General features: G+C 49.3%; 1 protein-coding gene across 7 annotated transcripts in view; it reads left to right on the top strand.

Moving 5' to 3' along the window:
- The window catches only part of TEP1 (telomerase associated protein 1), a 40062-nt gene that overhangs the window by 8050 nt on the left and 7356 nt on the right, over positions 1 to 24656 (top strand). For 4 of the 7 annotated variants that reach the window (XR_008699015.1, XM_055537204.1, XM_055537205.1 and 1 more), the window contains exons 3-40: positions 256 to 438; positions 732 to 866; positions 2300 to 2461; positions 2844 to 3005; positions 4859 to 4983; positions 5163 to 5320; positions 7761 to 7870; positions 8230 to 8320; positions 8536 to 8722; positions 10497 to 10665; positions 11032 to 11190; positions 11363 to 11440; positions 12717 to 12844; positions 13175 to 13234; positions 14114 to 14272; positions 15241 to 15417; positions 15591 to 15711; positions 16273 to 16397; positions 16648 to 16761; positions 16858 to 16975; positions 17124 to 17318; positions 17441 to 17616; positions 17702 to 17858; positions 17968 to 18147; positions 18555 to 18647; positions 18899 to 19031; positions 19172 to 19322; positions 19573 to 19700; positions 19886 to 19980; positions 20257 to 20371; positions 21124 to 21364; positions 21543 to 21666; positions 22580 to 22704; positions 22821 to 22920; positions 23127 to 23282; positions 23427 to 23639; positions 23875 to 24028; positions 24145 to 24357. Coding sequence is in view for 6 of the 7 variants with exons in the window: in XM_055537204.1 (XP_055393179.1) it covers positions 256 to 438; positions 732 to 866; positions 2300 to 2461; positions 2844 to 3005; positions 4859 to 4983; positions 5163 to 5320; positions 7761 to 7870; positions 8230 to 8320; positions 8536 to 8722; positions 10497 to 10665; positions 11032 to 11190; positions 11363 to 11440; positions 12717 to 12844; positions 13175 to 13234; positions 14114 to 14272; positions 15241 to 15417; positions 15591 to 15711; positions 16273 to 16397; positions 16648 to 16761; positions 16858 to 16975; positions 17124 to 17318; positions 17441 to 17616; positions 17702 to 17858; positions 17968 to 18147; positions 18555 to 18647; positions 18899 to 19031; positions 19172 to 19322; positions 19573 to 19700; positions 19886 to 19980; positions 20257 to 20371; positions 21124 to 21364; positions 21543 to 21666; positions 22580 to 22704; positions 22821 to 22920; positions 23127 to 23282; positions 23427 to 23639; positions 23875 to 24028; positions 24145 to 24357 (5470 nt within the window). In the remaining variant the exon portion in view is untranslated. Of the gene's footprint in view, positions 1 to 255; positions 439 to 731; positions 867 to 2299; positions 2462 to 2843; positions 3006 to 3340; positions 3413 to 4858; positions 4984 to 5162; positions 5321 to 7760; positions 7871 to 8229; positions 8321 to 8535; positions 8723 to 10496; positions 10666 to 11031; positions 11191 to 11362; positions 11441 to 12716; positions 12845 to 13174; positions 13235 to 14113; positions 14273 to 15240; positions 15418 to 15590; positions 15712 to 16272; positions 16398 to 16647; positions 16762 to 16857; positions 16976 to 17123; positions 17319 to 17440; positions 17617 to 17701; positions 17859 to 17967; positions 18148 to 18554; positions 18648 to 18898; positions 19032 to 19171; positions 19323 to 19572; positions 19701 to 19885; positions 19981 to 20256; positions 20372 to 21123; positions 21365 to 21542; positions 21667 to 22579; positions 22705 to 22820; positions 22921 to 23126; positions 23283 to 23426; positions 23640 to 23874; positions 24029 to 24144; positions 24358 to 24656 lie in introns of those variants that run through there. The other 3 variants (XM_055537209.1, XM_055537207.1, XM_055537208.1) reach the window with 3 other exon arrangements.

Genomic DNA, 24656 nt, shown 5'->3' on the forward strand with positions numbered 1-24656 from the left:
CAATAAGAAGACAAAAGCAGATCATGAATCATCTGAGCAAACGCTCAGAATGTTGATTTGGGAGAGGGTGTGTGTGTGTGCCAGTGTGTCTCTCCATCAGACCAGACAGATCCATGCTAGGGTGTGAAGGGAGAGGAGTTTAGGTGCTAGAAGGTAGATGTGGACTCTTCCTAGCCCTGGATGTTTCTTTCAGCTCTCTGTCTGTTTGAGGGGCTGCCGGTGTATGCTGGGATTAATAACTGCCACTATCCCCAGGGTCGATGGTCATCTTCAGGAGAGAAAAAGGCAGAAGAGAAGGAATGGACAGAGGCTCAAATGCCTTTTTATAGCCTAAGCTTGGGAGAGGAGGAGGAGGTGGAGGAGCTGGCCTTGAAGCTCACCCCTGGGGACTCTGAATCTCATCCTGAGCCTACTGAACAAGTCCTTCAGGAAGTGAAGGTAAAAGTTCCGGAGCTGGGAGAGGTTGGTGATGGTGGAGGGGAGGGGATGAGGAAGGTGAGAAAAATGGTCACCAAAGGCTGATCCAGATTCCCTCCATGGAAAGAAGGGGCAGGAGCTCTGGTGTTTCACTTGCTAATCCTCTTTTTCAGACCTCTTAGCCAGACAAACATCTTCCTGAATCTGGGTTCTTTTTCTCTGTCTTTGACATTGTAAGTTGGCCTGAGTGGATGCTTAAGTTGGTCCTTCTGACCCCTTTCCTCCCTTTCTTCCCTCTCTTTCTTGATTCCCAGATGGTTCTCATGAGCTTTCTGTGTTCTTCGCTGGTGGCAAATGTAAACAGAAATGATGCAGCGTACTCTACCCAGGCTTTCCTCCTCAAAGTCTGTAGCGAAGTTGCCCGCTTTGAGCCTGAATTTATCCTCAAGGTATTGTGACGTGAAGGAAGGGATGGGAGTGGGAAGCTAGGAGGAAGGGAATTTGGTTATGGTATATGATGGGGATGGTGGGCAGATTCATATTAGGGGCGGGAGGAGCTTTACTTAGGAAGACAGTAGGATCTTTGGGTGAGCCTGAGGCCCAGTCCCTAGGGTTCTCTGAGGAGGAGGGGAAGAGAGGATTGAGAAAGAATATACTAGGGTTTGTTTATTTAGTAAGTTCAGTTCAGTTCAGTTCAGTCACTCAGTCGTGTCTGACTCTTTGCGACCCTATGAATCACAGCACGCCAGGTCTCCCTGTCCATCACCAACTCCCAGAGTTCACTCAAACCCATGTCCATCGAGTTGGTGGTGCCATCCAACCATCTCATCCTCTGTTGTCCCCTTCTCCTCCTGCCCCCAATCCCTCCCAGCATCAGGGTCTTTTCCAAAAAGTCAACTCTTTGCATGAGGTGGGCAAAGTATTGGAGTTTCAGCTTTAGCTTCATTCCTTCCAAAGGACTGATCTCCTTTAAGATGGACTGGTTGGACCTCCTTGCAGTCCAAGGGACTCTCAAGAGTCTTCTCCAACACCACAGTTCAAAAGCATCAATTCTTCAGCACTCAGCTTTCTTCACAGTCCAACTCTCACATCCATACATGACCACTGGAAAAACAGTGGCCTTGACTAGACGGACCTTTGTTGGCAAAGTAATATCTCTGCTTTTTAATAAGTACACAGGCTAAATACACAATGCCTTGAGGGCTATACCAAAAGATATAATGATACTTGGATCTGGCTCTTAGGGCATGTGTGGTATTGTTAGGGAAACCAAAGCAATCCCAGATATTATGTAAATGCAAATGGAGTAGTAGATAGCAAATGTCTCAGAAGCAGAGAAGAGGGGGAAAATATTTCCTATTAGACTTTGGAAGATGGCAGGATAAATCAGCAGTCTGAAAAGTGAGAGGTCTTCCAAAGAGGGAAAGTGAAAGTGAAAGTATTGGTCACTCAGTCATGTCCAGTCTTTGCGATCCCATGGACTGTAGCCCGCCAGTCTCCTCTGTCCATGGAATTCTCCAGGCAAGATACTGGAGTAGGTTGCCATTCCCTTCTCCAGGGGATCTTCCTGACCCAGGGATCGAACCTGGGTCTCCTGCATTGCAGGCAGTTTCTCTACTGTCTCGACCACCAGAGAAGCCCTCCAAAGAGGGAAAGGGTTAAAGGCCCTTAAGTGGAGGTATGTAGACTTAGGAGAAGACTGGTGAATAAGGGCTAGATTATGGAGCATGTAGAATGCCAAGCCAAGAAGCTTGGACTTTACAGACAGTATGGAGGGCTCAGGAAAGGTTTTATGCAGGCAGGTTAGATAAGGAAGTTAGTTTATGGCACGATGCAATGAAGAGGTGGCTGAGAGGCCAGCGCTACCTACCCTGTTCCCTAGGCATCTCTGTACACCAGGCAGCAGCTGAATGTCCGGGATGTGGCCAACAAAGTCTTGGCCATTGCTGCCTTCCTGCCACTCTGCCGCCCCTACCTGCGACGGTACTTCTGTGCCATTGTCCAGTTGCCTTCCGATTGGATCCAGGTAGCCAGGTTCTACGAGGTATGGCATTCAGTTTCCTGAGCTTGGATTCTCACTTGGTTCCCTTTCCTTTGCTCACTGCATCCCTGGAGAAAACTCTCAGACACTTTGACCTGCTGTCTCAAGCCTGGTGCCCAGACAGGACAGTTTCTTGCAGTACCAGGCTGGGTTGCCCAACAGGGAGGGCGTGACTCAGAAGGGCTGGGCGGAGTTTGAGAAAAATTGGTGTTACTCTGGACCTCGTGTTTACAGTGAAGAGAAGAAAACTCTGAGGAGTCTGCTGACAGGTCCAGGACCACAGAAATTGCCATTGTTGAGCTGGGCCTGGGGACTTTGTATCCTGTGCTGTTACTGAACCCCATGAAGTGGTCTCACCCTTGATGGTGTTTCATCTCTTTGACAGCTCCTGTGTAGAGAACAGGAAGACTGTCTCGCGCCCCTGCCTGCCTGCCTGCGTGCTGCGATGAGGGACAAATTTTCCCAGTTTGATGAGTACCAGCTGGCTAAGTACAACCCTCGGAAGCACCGGGCCAAACGGCGCCCCCGACGGCCACCCCGCCTGCCAGTCAGTCCCTGCCTTAACCCTGATCATTTACAGCCTGGCCCCTTTTTTCCCTAGAAAGTTGGCGGGGTGTGGGGGGTGGGCAGGCAAGGTGAGGGAACACACTGATTTTCCCTCCGCCGCCCAACCTTCTCTAAACAACTGACATGTTTCTACCACCAGGAACAGAGGGAGTCAGAGAAATGCAGAGGAGCTGAGTAGAGCTCAGGCAGCAGAGAGCAGGGCCCGCCTCTTTCCCAGCCGCTTCCTTTGTGATAGAGATGGGCTATTGGAATGGGTCTCTTTAAGGACAACCATCACCTCCCTTTTTGAAACAGTTTCTTCTGTCCTTACAGAAGGAACATACATTTTCTGAGACACAGACCTATTTGCCAAGGTTCATTTGGCGTATTCGAGGTGAACAGAGGATGGTGAATGCCTTTTTCTGGGGTTCTAAATGTACATGTACAATCTTTTCTCAATTAACACTTAGAAATGGAATTCCATTTGGTCTAGAAATACTAGTAGTGGGTATAGTAGGCACATGCCAGTGTCCTTGGAATTCTCAGCTGTGGTTTTGGGGCTTTGAGAACACTGGGAAAGGCTCCTTTTGTTTCCACTTTGCTCTCCTTGGTGTCATTCTTTACTGACAGAGGTCATGTCCAGCTCGATAAGTGAGTTAAAAACATTATGGAATCTCTACCTTCCACAGGAATTTAAAAAAATAAGCCAAATAAAAAATTTTTATTTTCTTTTTTACTTTAATAACAAATTAGGCACTAGTCTTAGTGGTTATGGCTTCCCAGGTGGCGCTAGTAGTAAAAAACCATCTGCCAACACAGGAGACATAAGAGATGCAGGTTCAGTCGTGGGGTCGGGAAGATCCCCTGGAGGAGCGCATGGCAACCCACTCCAGTAGTTTTGCCTGGAGAAGCCCGTGGACAGAGGGGCCTGGTGGGCTACGGTTGCCATAGGGTCGCAAAGGGTCAAACACGACTGAAGTGACTTAGCATTCACACACACACACGCTTAGTGGTTAAGAGCATAGAATCTGGATCCAGACCACCTAGTTTTGAATCCCACCCCATCCCCACTCCTTACTTGCTGGCTGTGCAACCTTGGTCAAATGACTTACCTTCTCTTGCCTCTTTTTCCTCACATATAAAATGAATCGGATACTAGCAGGACCTACTTCATTGGGTTTTTTGTGAGGAGTAACTAAATCAGTTACTGTATTTAAAGGATTTCTAACAATACCTGGACCTGAACTATGATATCATATTCATTAAAATAAGATTATTAGGGAAATATGTTAGTATTACAAGAAAACACATCCTCAGTTGGTCCACTGGTCTTTTCATCCTGTTAATATATCCCAAACTTAGCTCTTCTAAGATAGAAGATTTTGAAAGCCAGCTTCTTACATTTTTTAGCTCCTCACAGCTTACACTGTGCTCCAGTTGCATGCTCCAAGTCTCAGACATTTGTTCCCCAACCAGGGATTGAACCCATGCCTCCTGCGGTGGAAGCATGGAGTCTTAACCACTGGACCACCAGGGAAGCCCATCAATGATTTAAATAAGAGCTGCTTTCCCTCTCTCTCCCTCTAAGAACCGGGTCTTCTCTGTTTAGTCAAGCCCCATCTTGCTTTTCACAAGCCGTTCATCCGTTGTTAACCATTGATAGTCCGACTTGTGTAGATGAAACACAGTGACCCCACACACCTACTCAGAAGCTCCTGCCGCGGAAGAGTTTTACTCTTTAGTTCTATTCTTTGTCAAATCTAGGTGTAGGATGGTCTTGTTTTTTGTTTTCTGAAGAAAATGACCATGTCATAGATTGAATGACCCCTGTGGGACTTGGGAATATTTCCACAGTTTGAGACAACCTATGGTTCAGTGTCAGAGAAAAAGAGTGAGCAAAGGTTCACCCTGAAGAAGTTGGTACGGAGACTGCACATCCATGAGCCTGCACAGCTTGTCCAGGCCCTGCTGGGCTGCAGGTGAGAAGATGCACACTCCAGCTGGATAACCGCCTGACTCTTCAATGCCCATAGCCCCAGTCCTTATAGTTGAAGCAGACCTGGCCTTAACCGGGACTTACTGGCTTTGACTGACTCACTGTTCCTTTCCGAGTTATTTTCAGATGCCTTTGAAATGATGTTTTTCTTCTCTGTTTCAGATACCCCTCCAACCTACAGGCCTTTTCTCGAAGCCGCCTCCCAGGGCCCTGGGATTCTAGCAAAGCCGGGAAGCGGATGAAGCTCGCTCGACCAGAGACCTGGGAGCGGGAGCTGAGCTTACGGGGAAACAAGGCCACCGTCTGGGAGGAACTCATCGGTAGAGTAACCTTGACTATCACACTCCCTTCCTGTCTTCCTCACTCATGCCTCTACATTTTGGCCCCTGAAAGAGAAGTTTCCATGGCGTGGTGCAGTTATTCTCACTTGGTAGTTTCATCACTGGACATGACTGGATTTAACAGGTCTGCTATTGACCACACCAAAGTGGTCAGTGGCCTCTGCTTTGAATAGCACTGACATCGTAGGCAGGTCATAATTTCAGACGTGATTAGATGATATGTTAGGTGATATAATACAAGCCTTTATCAATACATGACAAAAGCATCACCTTCTCTCTGATATCACTTGTGCCAATATCTGTGTCACTCTTCCAGACAAAGTAGGACTGGGACATGGCACATTGAAATCTCCACCAAAGCCCATTTTTAGGACACAGATGTTCTAGGTCATATGCCCACATGAGTAAAAATAATTCAGGTGGGGAGGACCAAGTTACTCTCAATCTGTTTTCTTGCTAGTTTATTTTTAACTATAGAAGGCCCTTTTTATTCCATGTTTTCTTTTACTTCCTCCTTCATCTTTGAAAGTTTAAAATCAGCTTCTTTCTGTCTGACTGTAGACTTTTTGCCTGCTTGAGGGTTTCCTGCGTTTGTTTTGTTTTCGTTTGTTTGCTTTTTAGTTGACTGTGTCAGGTATTAGTTACAGTGCGTGGGGTCTTCCTTGCACCCGTAGAATCTTTCATTGTGTTGCACCGACTCTCTAGTTGTATGCAGGCTCAGTAGCTCCACAGCATGTGAGATCTTGGCTCCTTGACCAGGGATTGAACCCGAGTCCCTTGCATTGCGAGGTGGACTTTTATCCACTGGACCAGCAGAAAGGACCAGCAGAAAGTCCTGGCTGTTTGAGTTTATGGACTTCATATTTTGGAGCTTCAGAAACCCAGGCTTTTCTTTTTCTGTGAGCTGTCATTTATAGACTGTACTCAGGGCAACCAAGTAGCTCGGCCGCTTATCATTCCTCTCACTTTGTAATTGTCACTGACGGTTTATATATCAGAATCACATGAGAATTAAAACACAGAAAGACACACACGCGCGCACACAGGCTTGACAACCTTTTTCCCAACATTTGGTACAACTTTGGGCAGAGTGGGATAAAGAGACCTGGATGGCAGCTAGCATGTCTTGGTGATTCTAGTATGCATCATCTCCTCTTCCTCCCTCTGCCCCTGAAAATTAAAACTGTGCCATTTATCTTGGTTGAGACAAATGCCCATAATCTAATGCAGTGGTCCCCAGCCCACTGGATTATATATTGCAGAAAGAATTTTTGGGATACACCAGAATATATGTACATGTATTTTTAAAAATTTTATACATGTACTAAGAAATTGTGTACTTTAGGAACTACATAACTTATATAAATATAGATATGAAGATAAATGTAAAAAATAAAGTATACAATATAAGATAAAATATAATTAGATATACAGATCCCTCTTTGGCCCTCAGAGGCTCATTAGTAACTCATTAACAGGTTTTTTAGATTGAAGTCAGTGAACTACTTCATCTATAGAATGAGTATTCATTTTATATTCTAGTGTATCAAAGAATATGATATTGAATTTAATTTCTTATCAAATTGATCAGTATATCTTTCATATATAGCGACATTTGAGCAAAACTTATGAGTTGACAAAGGATGCAATAGTTCATGACTTGTCACATATCATTTACACTGTGTATACAACTTAATTGTTTTACACAATCTAACTCAGAAGAAGACTTATGACTGGAGAACCCCAGGACTTCCAGGAGGCTGAAAGCTTTCTAGCTATAATTCAAATGAGACTTATATAACCTTAAAAAGGTACCACCAGTTTCCTGTTGAAAGCTGTTGATGGTAGGGCTAGTGACTGGGATATGGTTTGCGGCCTCATAGGCCAGGGCTGTAATGTGGTCTGAGTGTGTTTTGGGGGGGTACCCAGGAAAAATATCACACCTCCTGTTTATGTCTACCTTTATCTAAAGAGTGTTTCCAGTATTTACTATACAGATTGAACTCCTGTAATCACTTAGTCCATGTTACATGGTTGCTAGTACTCCATGTATATAATTTATAAGATTACACTTGGAAATTTCTCTTTTAGCCATCTAAAAAGTTTGGAAATCATTATTGTAGAGAATGTATTTTGCCAGTTAAGCCCAGTCTCAGGACTGAAGCCAACAAAGTGATGACCTAAGTTGTTTGTTGAAATAGCTAATTCCATAAATGTACAGATTTTGTTCCAATATCAGGCAACCCAATTTTTATCTTTCCATGCCTTTAAAACATTTTGTGGACAATAGATCACTTATTAGTACCTCATTTCCTCTAACGTGCATATTCTCCCAGGCCTCTGGTCGTCTTGCTCTGATCTCTGACCTCTCTCATTCATCCTTTGTTTGCTTTTGCCACCCTATGTCTACCTTCGGCAGACAGTGGGAAACTCCCCTTCATGGCCATGCTTCGGAACCTGCGCAACCTGCTGCGGGTTGGAATCAGCGCCCGTCACCATGAGCTTGTGCTCCAGAGACTCCAGCATGCTGTACGTGTGAGGGGCGGGGAGCCAGGCTTCTCTGAGTGGCTGGGGAGGGTCATAGCCACTGTGCTGTTTGAGAACTTTCCTTTTTATTTTCTGAGATCATTTCTGTGATTTAACTCACTTAGGAGGGAGTCTGATATGAAAGAAACAGGCAACCTTCTGTTACTTCCTCTCCTTTTTTCTTTCCTCATAGTCTCTCAGGACATCTATTCTTTTCTACCTTTGTCTAATATCTATTTTGTCCTTTCCCACCTTCCCACAGATCTAATAGAGGGGTTATCTCATCTTCCTGGCCCCTGAAGCCTCTGATGCTCCCCATCCCTCTTGGTCCTCTGCTCATGACCCCTCTTTTTGCTTTGTAGAAGACAGTGATCCACAGTCGGCAGTTTCCATTCAGATTCCTTAACGCTCATGATTCCATCAATGACCTTGAGGCTCAACTCGAAAAGAAAGGTAATATCTCTCTTCTTCCAACTCCTGTTTATCTCTCATGTCTGAGAACAGATGAGATAGCAGCACTGGTATTTTCAGCCTCTTACTTTCCACTCTCAGTGTATGGGGTGGGCAGAGGTCAGACACTGGCCAGCCTCCTCAAGACAGCATTGATGGGAAGATAAGAGGAGGGAATAGAAGCTGCCTAACTCAGATACTTACCTGTTGCCACCCAGAGTTGCCATTTCCTTCCAACACACAACTGATAAAGCAGATAATAATTAAAAACACAAAATATGGCAAGAAGCATGCCTATTCCTGGCAGTTTCGCCAACCAAGCCGTCGGGAACTTCGGACAGCAATGATGATCCCTGTGATATATGAACAGCTCAAGCGGAAGAAGCTGAAAATACACAAGGCCAGGTGTGTGCGTGAGTATGTGCTATCTGGGAGCAAGGGGTGGGCATGAGAAGCACCCTAAAAGGGCTTGGAAGTCATCTTGAAACCCCAGCTTTTATTCTGTGAAAACATGCTTGTCAGTCTCCCAACCACTGAAACTTGACTGTTTCCGATCGTCTTTTGCATAGAAAACCTAGTCTTTAACTTTGTCCTGCAGAGAGATAGTGGAACAAAATCAGTGTTTGGCCTCCACTCTAGTATCTGTGGTTGCTTATTGGTTTCTGTGGACTCTGTCAGCCTATGTGGCATTTCCCTTCCTCTTTGTACCCGATAGTGCCTCTCTACCTATGCTCTGGTTCATACTCGTCTTTCTTTTTCTTCTCTGTTTTATCTGTTTCTTTTTCTTTTTGTTTCTCTCTTCTGTGTATTTTCTGACCCATTCACTTTCCTTTCTCTTTTGATACGTATAAAGATTGTTATCCTCAAGCAGACTCAAAGATAGGTATAAAATCGGTTCTGTAAGCTTGATGAATTCCCAGAATTTTGTTCTTTTAGATACTTCTTCATTCATTTTCATTCAAGACAAATGCAGGTCTCATCTAACCTTCTAATAGGACTCAGTGGCCAGGACTTGCCTGAATGAGTGGATCAGTGGCTGAACACAGGGCCATTAAAGAATTAAGCTGAGGGTGTAGTCCTAACAGTATGTCTTTGCTGGTCATCTTGGTAGCCACCAGCCACATGAGGCTCTTGAACACTTGAAATGTGACTAGTGGGAACTGAGATGTGCTAGATTTTGAGGACAATGTGAAGAAGGATGCAAAATATCTCATTTTTAATTTTTGTATTAACATGTTGAAGTGAAAAATACATATATATATATATGTACCTATGTACATTAGACTAAATTAAATGTGATATTGATCTTTCCTGTTTCTTTTTACTTTTTAAAATGTGGCTACTAGAAAACCTTACATTACATGTATAGTTTCAATTTCATTTCATTAATTGTAATTTATTTCTACTGAATAGGCAATGGTAGAGACTGCTGGCTTCTCTAGATTAAAAAAATGATGAAAAAAATTAGACATGTAATGAGAATAACGTAATGGACTCCCATTCAGTGAAAAATCATGATTTTACCAGCCTTCATTTCCTGATCCCTCTCTTTTCTTTTTTTGAAGATGTTTTTAAAAACAAATGCCAAATAATATGATACATTTTCTATCATTCCCCATATTTACTAGCTGGAGCTCTGAAAAGAACCACCCTCTGTGAACTAAAGCTATTTAGTTACTTTGAAATAGAGATTGTCTTGGAAAGGTGGGATGAATGTTTCTTTTTCCTTTAATTGCCATTTTTCAGAGTAAGAAGTTAGTGTTTGTTCTTCAAATTGCAATTTAAAAATAAGCAGCAGTTGGAAATTTCCTGGTACTCTAACTACTGGGACCAGTTTTGTCCCTGGTTAGGCAACTCATATATCCAAAGCTGCCCTGCACAGCCCCCACCCCCCAAAAAAGTTGCAGTTAAATCTTGCTTCATGAAGTAAATATGGGTTGATGTGGTAAGCATGGCAAGCAGTGTCTGAGAGTGGGTCTACTCCATGGGATGGATTAGCAGAGTCCTGTAGAATGGGGCCAAGGGAAGTTCTGTCCCTATTTTTCTACTGACACTGGAGACGGGCTGTGGATGGGTGGAGACTTAATACTTGAGTGGCAAGTTCTCATCTTCCCGTCTGCCTTCAAGTGGCAAACAGAGAAGCCCCTGAGCCCTCCATCTGCTTCTTTCCTGCCTGCAGACAGTTGAAATGTGACCGTGAGATGCTGGCTCGGTATCGACAGGCCCTGGAGACAGCTGTGAACCTCTCCGTCAAACACAGCCTGCCCCCACTGCCAGGCCGCACCCTCCTGGTCTATCTGACAGATGCCAGTGCAGACAGAATCCTTCCCAAGAGCAACCCACAAGGGGTAAGACACTCCTGCTCAGCAGGCGGATTCTTTACCACTGAGTCACCTGCGAAGCCCATCTATTTTTGTGGGGGGAGTATTTATTTATTTACTTATGTGGCTGTGCCAGGCCTTAGTTGTGGCATGCAGAATCTTTAGTTGCGGCATGTGGGATCTACTTCCCTGACCAGGGATTGAATCCGGATCCCCTGAATTGGGAGCATGGAGTCCATCACTGGACCACCAGAGAAGTTCTTGAAACTATCTCAGTTGGGGATTTTGTCCACTTTACCCTATCCAGTAGAGACATTTGGTGTCCAGATTTGGGTGGGCAAAGTGGGTTCTAAAATAGGGGAGCCTATTTCACCCTGATGCTTGTCCAATCAGCCCCCTCTGAACTATGTGCTGCTGTTGATTGCCATGATGATGGTACGGACGGAGCAGGTGGAGCTTTTGCTGTGTGGAGGGGGCATTGTAAAGACTGCTGTGATTAAGGCAGAGGAAGGCATCCTGAAAACTGCCACCGAACTCCAAGCTCAAGTCCAGGTCAGACTCTCCCCCCTTCCTTGCAAAACTGCATAACTAGACAGAGGCCTGGGAACAGCTGACTTCAGGAAAGGCTCGGATCTACTCAGATCTGAAGATTAGCAGACTACAGTCTTTGTTGTTTACTGACCATCTCCTGTGCGACTGCATGACATGAGTTTCTTTCCTTCAGAAGTCAGATGAAAGCTGTGAACAGTCCCTGACTACTCTGGGGAAGCACTTGCTGTCTCTGGCTACCCAAAGGGTCCCTGTGAGTACTGCTCCTTCCCTGAGAAATCCTCCCTTCCTCCACGTTTTCCTCCACACGGATGTTTCTCATTTTTCAAAGCTTCTCTGTAACCTATGCACAATACCCTGCTGACTGCAACCCCCTACTCAGTGGTATGCTGGTAAATATTTTTTTTTATGCTGGTAGATATTTGCCTCAAATAGCAATCTGGAAAAATCATCTTGGTTAATAGCTTTTGCTATTTTCCATGGTATGACTACTTCTTCCATGACTGATTTCAAGCTACCCACATGCTTCACTGACCACAGAGTCAGAAACAGTTGCTCAGTAGCACACCTTTGTATAGTAATTCTATAATATATATAACATGGATGTAAATAAGGTCAACAGTATTTAATGGTGAAATGTGGTAAAATAATTAGGAAGTGATGATGTTTTAGTATTTATTACCTTTGTTTTTAATGTAATTTATTTGACTGTGAGCTTATACAATTTAATATTTAATAGTGGCCATATTTAACAGCTGGCTCACAGAATTCCTATAAGTTTGACAGTCAGCTTTTGTGAGCCTAAATGTGCCAGCTACACACTGCCCCTACCCCAAACTCCACTTTATTTTTTATTTTTGTTAAAAATTTAATTTTTAAAGATTACGTTACAAGTACAGTTATTATAAAATATTGACTATAATCCCCATGTCGTACAATACATCCTTGAGCCTATCTTGCACCCAGTAATTTCTGTCTCCCACTCCCCCACCCCCATATTGCCCACCACCAGTAACCACTAGTTTGTTCTCCGTATGTGTGAGTTTGCTTCTTTTTTGTTTTATTCTCTAGTTTGTTGTATTTTTCAGATTCCACACATAAGTGTTAACATATAGTGTTTGTCTTTGTCCTGTCTGACTTATTTCATTTAGCACAATGTGCTCCAGGTCTACCCATATTGCTGCAAATGGCAAATTTTCCTTCTTTTTTATGGCTGAGTAGTATTCCATTGTGTGTGTGTGTGTGTGTGTGTGTGTGTGTGTGTGTATGTGTATGTATCACATCTTCTTTATCCATTCATCTGTTGATGGACACTTAGGTTGCTTTCATATCTTGGCAACCCCTAATCCACTTTGATGCTCTTCAAGTCAGGGTGAAATGACTTTTTGCATCCTAAGTATGCTCCAGAAAGGCCATTTACACCCACCTCAGATCTTTCCTAGTTCCTCTGCCCTCAGAAATCCTGTCTCTTGATATCCTGAGCTCTTTGGCACCTCCCTCGTCTCAGCCCCTCCCCTTTCATCTTACAGGTGGACAGGGTCATTGTCTTTGGCCAGACTACAAATGAGAAACTGATAAATGCAGCCAAACAGCTCTTCTGGCAGCATGTGAATCCCAAGTGCCTCTTTGTTGGTGTTCTCCTAAGGGCAAGTTACCTGTAAGGGTGCTCATGTTCCTTGCTCAGTGCTGGCAGATAGTGATCCATATTTCCTGTCTATCCCTGCTAAAGCTTGGGATACTCCCACTCTCTAGGCCCCTTCCCATTTCTGCCTCTTACCTCTGTTGCACTTGTAGTGCTAGAACCTTCTCTGAAGTCTTCAGCCTGGCCCCGTACCCGTTTGCGACGGTCTATCCCAGTTCTAGTCTAGCACGGAATCCCATTAAAGGTGCAGAGGTGGGGGTGGTGGTCCGTCCTAGGGTGTTAGGGGGCAGTGACTCTGTGTTTCTGGCACTGTTTCTGACTACTAGTGACTTCTTTTTTTGCCAGATGTACCGATTTGAATCCCAATGACGTGACACTCTCAGGCTGTACTGATGGGATACTGAAGTGAGTATAGCAGGGACATTGGAGAGGTTGGGGGCTTTGTTAGAACATCTTTTAGAGATTATCTGTGGCTTCTCCTCTAACCACTTCATTTTTAAGCGAGATAAAAGATTATTCTGCTTTTACAGCTGTCTAGGCATGGCAGCCACATGATATTACAGGTACCTGGTCATCTTCTATCTGTTGCTCTACCATTTTCAAATACTCTGCTTCTACTTTATAGTTCAAGATGGCTGCTACAGCTCCAGCCACCATTTTTGTATTAATCTAGTGGGAAAGGAGAAAAGGGAACATAGGAGATTGTACTATTTGCTTTTAAGGGTACAACTCAGGAGTTGGTCCCATCATTTCTATTCATTCTCTGAGGCCTCTGTTCCATTCCATTTCAGAGGAAATACCATGTTAACTTTATTTATTTATGCCTGATCTTTGTTCTTTGTTTTTCTGTCCGCTATTAGGCTTCCCATTTATTTGTTTTCTCCTCTGCCGTTTCCTTTGGATGCCACCCATTGTCCGATGTTAGGAAGCCTCATGCTCCCCTCTCCCCAGGGAGCTTTCATGGCTGGTACAGAGCTAGCTAATCAAGCCCAGAGCTGATCAACCTTAATCTTTACATCTTCATTTAGCCCAGTTGCCCCTGGTCCAACAGAAAGCCTGTGATAACCATGCACACAGAAGGGGCTATATCTGGGTTTCTTCTCTGTTCCCTCATTCCTCTGGTTCTGCTTCCTTCCTTATTTTAATCTATGTTTACTCTTCATGGTAATCTTCCTAAGAACCTCCAATTAACTGGTTGACCTAATTTAGCCATATCTTTGTCCCTTGCCCCCTCGGAGGACCTTCCTGATTCCCTCTCATTTATTTTCTCACTCTTTATTTCAGGTTCATTGCGGAGCGTGGGGCCTCCCGGCTTCTAGAACATGTAGGCCAAATGGACAAAATATTCAAGATTCCACCACCCCCAGGGAAAACAGGGGTCCAGTCTCTCCGGCCACTGGAAGAGAATACTCCAAGCCCCTTGGCTCCTGTTTCCCAGCTTGGGTCAGTCTGTTTTTTATGCCTTTGTGAACTGAGAGGGGCTTTAGTCGAAACCTAGAGATAACTCAAGTGTCTGAAATTCTGGCCGTTGAGATGCTGCTTGCTCTATTGTTGAGGAACATTTCCTCTTCCCAGGCAGGGGTTTGTCCAACACAGATGGTGAGCATGTCCCTTATTGTACTAGGGAGAGGGGGCTAGAAGGTGAGGCAGGCAGCGGGCACCAGGGCTCAGGCAGAGGGCTTTGAGGCACGGGCCGTGGCTTTCTTATCTTGGCTTTGCCAAATAATAGCTGAAGTTTGGGCTAGTTGCTTGATGTCTTAAGCTGTAGTTTCTTTCATTTATTTATTTTTGGTTGCACTGGGTTTTTTCATTGCTGGGTGGGCTTTCTCTAGTTGTGGCTAGTGGGGCTATTCTCTAGTGGCTGTATGCAGGCTTCTCATTGTGGGGGCTTCTTTGGTTGTGGAACACAGACTCAAGGCACACATACTTTAGTGGTTGTGGTGTGTGGGCTCGGTAGCTGCGGTTTACGGGCTCTAGAGCATGGGCTCAGTAGTTGCGGCACACAAGCTTAATTGCCCCATGACATGTGGAATCATCCTGGACCAGAGATTGAACCTGTGTCCCCTGCTCTGGCAGGCAGATTTTTAACCACTAGGCCACCAGGGAAGTTCAAGCTGTAGTTTCTTGATCAGTAAAATGGAGAGAATGATTGTGCTTACCTCACAGTGCAACTTGGCCCATTTCATGGGCAGGATAGTAGATGCATAATAATCATTGCTGACACAGGAGGGGTGCACGAGAAATAGCCAGTGGGATTTAATTTCCAGACTCTGCATTTGAGGTTACAAGCCTGTTATTCACTGGAGGCTGGTTGGATACCCCCTGCCATCTGTTGTACCTGGCTCAGCAGGGTTAGGGGTGGTCACAGCCCTGTCTATGGGCTGTGGGGCTGACCCCTGGTTTACTGGCAGATGGCGAAGCATCCGGCTTTTCATTTCCTCCACTTTCCGGGACATGCATGGGGAGCGGGACCTGCTGCTGAGGTCCCTGCTGCCAGCACTGCAAGCCCGAGTGGCCCCCTACCGCATCAGCCTTCATGCCATCGACCTGCGCTGGGGCATCACTGAGGAGGAGACCCGTCGGAACAGGTGTGGAGGCTGCTGAGAAGAGGGGCTGGGTTGGAGATGAGGGGCTTGAGTGGCGGCAGGGCTGGGGCTGCAAGGATGGCTGAGGGCTGTGGGCCAGAGGTGCTCTTTGGATGCTATGGGATGTGAGCCGGGCCCAGTCACCCTGACACGGTGCTCCCATAACCTTCCTGCAGACAGCTGGAAGTGTGCCTCGGGGAGGTGGAGAACTCGCAGCTGTTTGTGGGGATCCTGGGCTCCCGCTATGGCTATATTCCCCCCAACTACAGCCTCCCTGACCATCCTCACTTCCGCTGGGTAAGACAGACATGGTTGGGGCAGGGGCGGGAGAAGTCACGGTGTGTCTAGAACCCTGGGACTCTGCACAGGCAGATCCTTGAGACTTGAAGTGAAACACAGGCAGAAGGTTCTGTGAGTGATCAAGTCCTAGATGAGGGAATTCCTTTGGGAAATACCTCTGGGTTGGCCACAGGATGCGAGACGTAGGTGGTCGGTTTGATTAGGCTTTGCCAACTGACAGAGCTGGGTTCTGATCACTCTTCTGTCATTGTGAGGCTTAATGGAAAATGGTTTATACTAATCTAGACTCAGCTTCTTCCTATATAAAGGAGAAGCAGTGATGTCTACATTTCAGGGTTATTATGAAAATCAGAAATCTATTTCAAGAAGGCTCAAAAAATGTTTAACCTGTGAGAGGCATTCAATAAACATTAGCTTTTAGCTCTATTTTTACTGGCTAGTGTCTGGAGAGAGAGGGGAACATTACTGAGGTGAAGGGCTCCGGGTCATGACAGGTCTCAAGGGAGGGGATAGTGTGACCAGGACTGAACCCACCTGCTCCCTGCCCTCTCCCTGCAGGCCCAGCAGTACCCTGCAGGTCGCTCTGTGACAGAGATGGAGGTGATGCAGTTCCTGAATCGGGGCCTCCGCCTGCAGCCTTCTGCTCAGCCTCTCCTCTACTTCCGGGATTCTAGCTTCCTCAGGTACCTCCACAGAAGGCCAGATAGGCTCAGTGGGGGTGTCTTCTCTCCCTAACGTTCAGAGTACAAGAGGGGGTGCCTAGGATGGAGAAGCAGGAATCAGAGAGCTTGCCTTGCAGCTGAAGGCAGGAGATCTCCATTGGAGCAGTTTCTTGAGGAGTTTCAGGGAACCACAGCCAGGTCTGGTGGCTGGCGGTGGAGACATGCTTTGGTCTGAATCCAGCCCCACTCTTGGGGTGTCTTTGGTGGTCAGCTCTGTGCCAGATGCCTGGAAATCGGACTTTATTTCTGAGTCTGAAGAGGCTGCCCATCGGATCTCAGAACTGAAGAGTTATCTGAGCAGACAGGAGGGGATCACCTGTCGCAGGTGAGCTGGGAGAGGTAGGGAGCACCTGCCTGCAGAGATGCAATGAGGGGTGGGCCAGGCCTGCTCTGACCCTGTTTGTGCTCGCTCTGCCCATAGATACCGCTGTGAGTGGGGCGGTGTGGCAGCTGGCCGGCCCTATGTCGGGGGGCTGGAGGAGTTTGGGCAGCTGGTTCTGCAGGATGTGTGGAATATGATCCAGAAGCTTTACCTCCAGGTCAGCAGGAGTGCTGGTGGCCAGGGGAGTGGAGAGGGGGTAGGATGGTCCTGGGTGGGAAGTTACTTGGTGGGGGTGCTATAAGTTTTAGGCCTGGGGTCCTGAGGAGCGTGGAAACATAGATAGTCACTGCCCCATGTGCCCTCAGCCCGGGGCCCAGCTGGAGCAGCCAGTGCCCATCCCAGATGACGACTTGGTCCAGGCCACCTTTCAGCAGCTAAAGAAGCCGCCGAGTCCTGCCCGACCACGCCTTCTTCAGGACACAGTGCGGCAGCTCATGCAGCACCAGGGGAGGCTGAGCCTGGTGACCGGGCAGTCAGGACAGGGCAAGACCGCCTTCCTGGTACAGGGTCCCAGAGGCCTGGACAGGAGGGAGCGAGGGCTGTGTGTGCTCAGGAGGGCTAAGGAGGTGGGGCACTGGAAGCTGGCGTATGTGACCATGTTTTCTGTTCTCTTCCCCCTCAGGCATCTCTTGTGTCAGCCGTGCAGGCTCCGGATGGGGCCACGGTGGCCCCCTTAGTCTTCTTCCACTTTTCAGGGGCCCGCCCTGACCACAGTCTTGCCCTCACCCTGCTCAGACGCCTCTGTGCCTATCTGCATAGCCAACTGGAGGAGCCAAGTGCCCTCCCCAGCACCTACCGGTGTGTTTCTCCCCCACCTAGACCGGCCTGTTGATAGCCCCTGACACCACCCCCACTGACGCTGGCCCTCCCCCTCTGCACACAGGGGTCTGGTGTGGGAGTTGCAGCAGAGGCTACTGCCCAAGTCTGCTCAGTCCCTGAGAACTGGCCAGCGTCTGGTGCTGATCGTCGACGGGGCTGACAGGTTGGTGGACCAGCGTGGGCAGCTGATCTCGGACTGGATCCCAAAGACCCTTCCCCGGGTGAGTGTGAGAAGGAGGCGAGGTGGAATGAGGTAGGGAGAGGGGCTTCTCCAACAATATTCTCCCCGCTCTCCTTCTTCATCGCTACCCTTTTGTCCAAATCTCACAGTGGGTGCACCTAGTGCTGAGCGTGTCCAGTGATTCTGGCCTGGGGGAGACCTTTGAGCAGAGTCAAGGTGCCCAAGTGGTGGCCCTGGGGCCTCTGGAGCCATCTGCCCGGGCCCAGCTGGTGCGAGAAGAACTGGCCCTGTATGGGAAGCGGCTGGAGGAGTCACCATTTAACAACCAGGTTGGGTCTAGGCTGGCGCTGATAGATGTGAGGGGTGAATCTGGGAGCTGTGAGGATCTGAGTGCTAAAGCTACCAGCTGCCCCGCACAGACCAGCTCCTTCATTTTCTCAGGAAGTCTGTGCAGGGGAAGAGGATTGTGATTGCTGATAATATTACCTGGTCCTTTTCCACTGGTGAATGTTGGTTATCTATCTGGGTGGGCTGAACCAGCGGGTGCGGGCGGAGAGCGGGGCGAGCTGGGCAGAGCAGTGCCGGGCAGAGATAGCTGTGTCCTGAGTGACACGGTGGGTCTCTCCCCTGTGGGGGCTCCCAGAGGAGAAGCTGCCCCGCACTGGGCTTGGTGCCCGAGTGGAGGGCGGGGGGCCGGGGGCACTGGTCCGGTGCTGAGTCCTCTGAGTCTCGTCAGATGCGGCTGCTGCTGGTGAAGCGGGGGTCAGTGCTGCCGCTCTACTTGCGCTTGGTCACCGATCACCTGAGGCTCTTCACGCTCTACGAGCAGGTCGGTTGAGGATGTGAACCCTCACTCCTCCATTTCCCATTCTCCATTCAACCTTTTCATTCGCATCCCTCACCCCTTCCCACCCTCCTCCTTTGCCACTCCTCATCCACACCCCCAGCCTGCTTCCCTCCCACCGGTGTTTCCTTTTCATCCCTTCCCACGCTTTTCCCTGCTGCCCCAACTCCTACCCACACCGAAGCTGCCTCTCCCCTTCCCTGCGCTGACGGAGGCCCTTCGCGCTCCTCCCCCAGGTTTCCGAGAGGCTGCGGACGCTGCCGGCCACCGTCCCTCTGCTTCTGCAGCATGTCCTGGGCACTCTGGAGCAGGAGCATGGCCCCGACGTCCTTCCCCAAGCCTTGGCCACTCTTGAGGCCACACGCAGCGGTCAGTGCTTGGAGTGGGCTCAGGGGTTGGATGACCTTGGTTGTGTTGGGGTCTCAGCAAGCCGTGCAGGGAGTGATTAGGGATTAGGTGGGGATGGGTATGCTGCCTGGTTTAGGGCCTCAGTGACCTTGCGTTTTCAGGTCTGACCGTGGACCAGTTGCATGGAGTGTTGAGTGCATGGCGGATTCTTCCCAGGGGGAGCAAGAGCTGGGAAGAAGCAGTGGCTGCTGGTAACAGTGGGGACCCCTACCCCATGGGCCCATTTGCCTACCTCGTCCAGAGTCTGCGCAGGTACAAGTGCCCTCACTGAGCTCCCACTGACCTGTGCCTCCCTGTCTTTGAGGCAGGGCCCCATGTGACCCTCTCTCTTCATCCTCTTCCTCTCTTGGTATAGCCCCTCACACTTGTCTCCAGACCCTGCATGGCTGTCACTCAAGTTACCACTGTTTGAGGTGGGACTGGGAGCCCACCTCTGTGCCAGACTGCTCACTGACAGCCCTTCTCCCTCTTCTCTTGCCTTCTCTCCCTCACACGGGGTCAGTTTGCTAGGGGAGGGAACCCTGGAACGCCCCGGCGCCCGGCTCTGTCTCCAGGATGGGCCCCTGAGAACGGCTGCCAGGTGTCGTTACGGGAAGAGGCCGGAGCTGGAGAAGACAGCGCACCTCCTCACTGCAGGTGACTGCAGCCCGGTTAACCCCCGGGGCACTGAGCGTGGGGCCTGGCGCTCCCCATTGGCTGGCCTCCTCACCTGCCACCCCAGTGAGGGGATGGCTCTCGCTGTAGCCTGAGGAGTGTGATCTTTGGAGATGCTTCAGGGCCGAGCTCATCTCAGTGTCTCTTCCTGTGGCCCACACCTGCAGCTCAGCTCTGGAAGACGTGTGACCCTGATGCCTCAGGTACCTTCCGAAGGTGCCCTCCAGAAGCCCTGGCAGACCTGCCTTACCACCTGGTTAGTCCCCAGAGCCCATTGGCACCTTCTCCCAAGAAACTGCTTTGGCCGTTCTGAGCCCCCTCTTCCCCCAGCCACCACCATCATCCCCACAATCATTACCCGCCTTCCACACTCTCTGTACCTCTCTTCTTTCAGTTTTCCAGCCCTCCTCCTTCAGGTCCTCTGTCCCAGCTCCTAAGTCTAAGTGTCAGCTGCACAGGCAGGGTCCAAGACTAGACTGTCCCTCCTCACCAGCCTTGTCACATCCCTAATGAATTCAGTCTGACTTTCCAGCTCCAGAGCGGGAACCGCGGCCTTCTTGCCAAGTTCCTCACCAGTCTCCATGTGGTGGCTGCACACCTGGAACTGGGTCTGATCTCTCAGCTCCTGGAGGCCCATGCCCTCTACGGTGAGATGAGTTATGGGCTGGAGTCTTCTCCAAGCTGTGGGGTCCTGGGTGTGTTCGTGGGGTCCTGCTCAGAGGGAGGTGTAATGGAAGGAGCAGTTGATTTCTATTCCAAGGTGAAAAATGCCATGAGTGTGAGCAAGTGATTCTTAGGAGACCTTTTACTCAGCTGTCTTAAATCTTAGTGGGCATAAAATTACTTGGGAAACTTGTTCAAACTGCTGATACCTGGGTCCTCAGATTTGGTTTCCTAGGTCTAGAGTGGGACCCAAAGCTTTACGCTTTTTTAAAAAATAATTTTATTTACTTATTTATTTTTGACCGTGCTGGGTCTTCATTGCTGTGTGGGCTTTTCTCTAGTTGCAGTGAATGGGGGCTACTCTCTAGTTGCTGTGCACGGGCTTCTCACTGCGGTGGCTTCTCTTGTTGGGGAGCACAGGCTCTAGGGCACATATACTTCAGTAGTTGTGGCTCCCAGGCTCTAAAGCACAGGCTCAATAGTTACGGCCCACGGGCTTAATTGCTTTGCGGCATGTGGGATCTTCCCAGATCAAGGATCGAACCCCTGTCTCCCGCATTGGCGGGTGGATTCTTTACTACTGAGCCACCAGGGAAGCCCGGCTTTGTAGTTTTAACAGATGTGCCTGATCTGGAACCGAGGGCCACACTTTAAGACTTAGCATTTTGGACACATTATGATTGGCTTGGTCCTGGGGTTCATGGGGGTCAAGGCTGACTCTGCATCTCTTCTCTAGCTTCCTCAGTCCCTGGTGAGGGACAGAAGCTTCCTGAGGCTGATGTTGCTGCATTTCACACCTTCCTGAGGCAGCAGGCTCCCATCCTCAGCCGGTACCCACTGCTCCTGCACCAGCAGGTAGCCAACCAGCCTCTGGACTCGCCTCTTTGCCGCCAGGCCCCCCGACTCTCCCAGCGACAGCACCTCCAGTGTGTGCTGCGTTGGCTTAATAAACCTCAGACCCTGAAGCACCAGCAAAGGTAAAACCCTTGACCCCAGATGCTGACAAGCCCTGCCAGAGAGCGAGCTGCAGCCCTCTCTGAAACTAGAGAATAAAGAACAGACTGGAGTCACCAGTGAGATGGGACTTCAGGCACAGAAATGCACATCCTTCCCCTGGTCCCTCATTTCCACCTTTTCTTGCTATTTTTTCTGTAGCTCCAGCCTATCCCTGGCAGTTTCCTCCTCCCCCACAGCCGTGGCCTTCTCCCCTAACGGGCAAAGAGCAGCCGTAGGCACTGCCAATGGGACAGTTTACCTTTTGGACCTGAGAACCTGGCAGGTATGACACTCAAGACGGGGCAGAGTTTACCTTCAGAAAAGCCTCCCAGCCTGCCCCGAAGCCCAAGACAAGCCAAGCCTACCTGTTATCACCCTGTTTGATTCAGCAACTTTACTTTCACATCAGATCCCAAGGGCTTGGTCAAAAAATGAATCCTACAGCAAATGCTTGCTCTGTACTTTCCTTTGAAGGCAGTGTACTAAGCACTGCAAGAAACACAGGACTTAGGACACTGTCTTTGCCCACCAAGTGGTCAGTTTTGTTGAAATTTAAAGCACAGAGGGTTAAAAAGGGAACCAGAATGTGGCCATGTGACATAGATAAGAGCTAAGTGAACTGTGCAGGTACTAGAGGACACAGGATGAGAAGGGCAGGTGTTCCAGGTTGAGTGTGGAGCCTGGGCACAAACATCGGGGGGAACGTTTCCTTAAACTGCTGGCAGTGATTGCAGTGGAGTGTAGGTAAGGGAGGGGCCGAGTAGATGAGGCTGGAGAGGTGGGCCCTCCAGCCACAGTCACTCTCTCCTCTTCCACCCATGTCAACCCATCTCCCCCATATATATGTATGTGTATAACGTCATTCCCAACTCAGACCAATCAGAATCTTCTGTGACTTGGAGATGCTTATGGGGTTTGAAATGGGGGAGACGATGTGACCTCACTTGGATCATGAGGTCCCACTTGAACCTGTTCGAGCTTGGCCTGGGTCTGGAGTGGGGCCCAGAGCTTTGCACTTTTCACAGGTGTCCCTGTGTGGGGCCAGAGGGCCATAATTTGAGACTCAGCAGGGACTGTAGAGAGCCAAGGGCTTCAGCTTTTCTAGCCATCGCCTCATTCCTGGTTGGGGCTTGGGGGAGCTGGACGTGGGGTGGTGAAGGGAGTGCCCTGAGTGACTTCTCCACTCGCTGTCACAGGAGGAGAGGTCGATGGTGAGTGGCGGTGATGGGGTTTCCTCTTGTTCATTCCTCTCGGACAACGCCCTCTTTCTAACTGCCTTTGATGGGCTCCTGGAGCTCTGGGACCTGCAGCACGGTTGTCGGTAAGCGGTCCCTGTGCTTGGCGTGAGGGCCCTCCCTGTTTGTTGGAAGCCCACGGGGCAGGGAATGAGGAGGGAGGCAGTGGCCAGAGGACCCTGACCTTATCTCCCTGGGGTAGGGTGCTCCAGATCCAAGCTCACCAGTACCAGATTACTGGCTGCTGCCTGAGCCCAGACCGCCGGCTGCTGGCCACCGTGTGCCTGGGTGGAGGCTTGAAGGTAAGAGCCAGGGGCCTGTGGTGGTGAAAAGGACCCTAAACGTGGCATCAGCCCCATGAAGTGGCTCTCTCAGTGGGGCAGAGGCTCTGACTGCTTGGCCTGCTGAGGGCTGGGGAGTGGATGAGGTGGCCCCTGGAGCTCTGGGACCCAGCAGCTCAGGGGTCTATTCAGCTTCCCGTGTTCTCTTTCCCTTCTCTCTCCTCCAGCTGTGGGACGTAGTCCGAGGGCAGCTGGCCTCCCAGCACACCTGTCCCAAGCCCCTGAATTGCGTTGCTTTCCACCCAGAAGGACAGGTGGTAGCTGTTGGCAGCTGGGCTGGCAGTTTCAGCTTTTTCCACGTGGATGGGCTCAGAGTCACCAAGGTGAGAGGAGCTAGGTGGCCCTGTGGCGGGAAGCACGGGAGAGTGGAGTGGAAGGTGGGGAATGGCAGACACTTGCATCCTGGCTCACTCTGGGTTTGGGTTGAGAGCAGGCCCTGCCATTCCAGTTTCTATCTCTTTGTGTAGGAACTGGGGGCCCCGGGAGCCTCTGTCCGTACCTTGGCCTTTGGTGTGCCTGGGCGGGTTGTGGCTGTGGGCCGGCTGGACAGGATGGTAGAGCTGTGGGCCTGGCAGGAGGGGGCACGGCTGGCTGCCTTCCCTGCCCACCAAGGCTTCGTTGCTGCTGCCCTTTTCCTGCGATCTGGGTGCCAGTTACTGACGGCCGGAGAGGACGGCAAGGTCAGGTTACCGAGAGCTGGTGGTGGGCTATGAGGAGGGGGCAGCAAAGGCGTGGAAATATTTGTGTGAGGGTGGGACCTTTGTCGAGGAGTCTAGAGGGGCTTGGCTGGAGAGCTACAGGGAGAGGGCTGTGGGTGTGAGCACAGAAGCTCTCCAGACGAATTTCTGGAGGGAGGACTTTAATAGGGGCGGAGAAGAGGGTGGGTTATCTTTAAGGCCCTTTCTCGGCCCACAGGTTCAGGTGTGGTCTGGGTCTCTGGGTCGGCCCCGTGGGTGCCTTGGTTCCCCCCACCTCTCTCCTGCCCTCTCCGTGGCTCTCAGCCCAGATGGTGATCAGGTGGCTGTTGGGTACCGAGCAGATGGCATTCGGATCTACAGAATTTCTTCAGGTACCGAAGGGAGGAGGGCTGGAGTCTTTGAGCCTGGAAGGAAACCACCACCTCTGTTCCTGCCCAACTCTGGCCCCCTGTGCAAGCGGCTTATTCTCTTGTCTGTTACTCTCTAGCTTCCCAGGGGGCTCAGGGTCAAGCGCTCAATGTGGCAGTGTCCGCTCTGACCTGGCTCAGCCCTAAGGTGTTGGTGAGTGGTGCAGAAGACGGGGCCCTGCAGGGCTGGCTGCTCCAGGGGGGCGCCCTTCAGTCCCTCTGGCTCTTGTCCAGACACCGGAAGCCTGTGCTGGGACTGGCCACCTCCCAGGAACTCTTGGCCGTTGCCTCAGGTACGGTGGGCAGGGTTGTGAGTCACTGTTCCTTTTAAATATATGAACACATTTCTTCAATACATATGTATATGTGTGTGAAAATACACCTGTATAACTTATTTTTCCAACTTTCAAAGTGCTTTTATTTACTTATTTTTTAAACTTTATTTTTAATATGGTCAAAATCACATAACGTAAAACATAGCATTTCAACCATATTTGACTGTATTCAGAGTGTTTTTAAATGCATTTATCTTGCATAATCAGTCTAGGCTGTTTTCTTCTTGTTCCCTGACCCTGATTCTTGGATGCCTTTG

Source organism: Bubalus kerabau, chromosome 10, assembly GCF_029407905.1.
Source record: "Bubalus kerabau isolate K-KA32 ecotype Philippines breed swamp buffalo chromosome 10, PCC_UOA_SB_1v2, whole genome shotgun sequence".
Taxonomy (NCBI): Eukaryota; Metazoa; Chordata; class Mammalia; order Artiodactyla; family Bovidae; genus Bubalus; species Bubalus kerabau.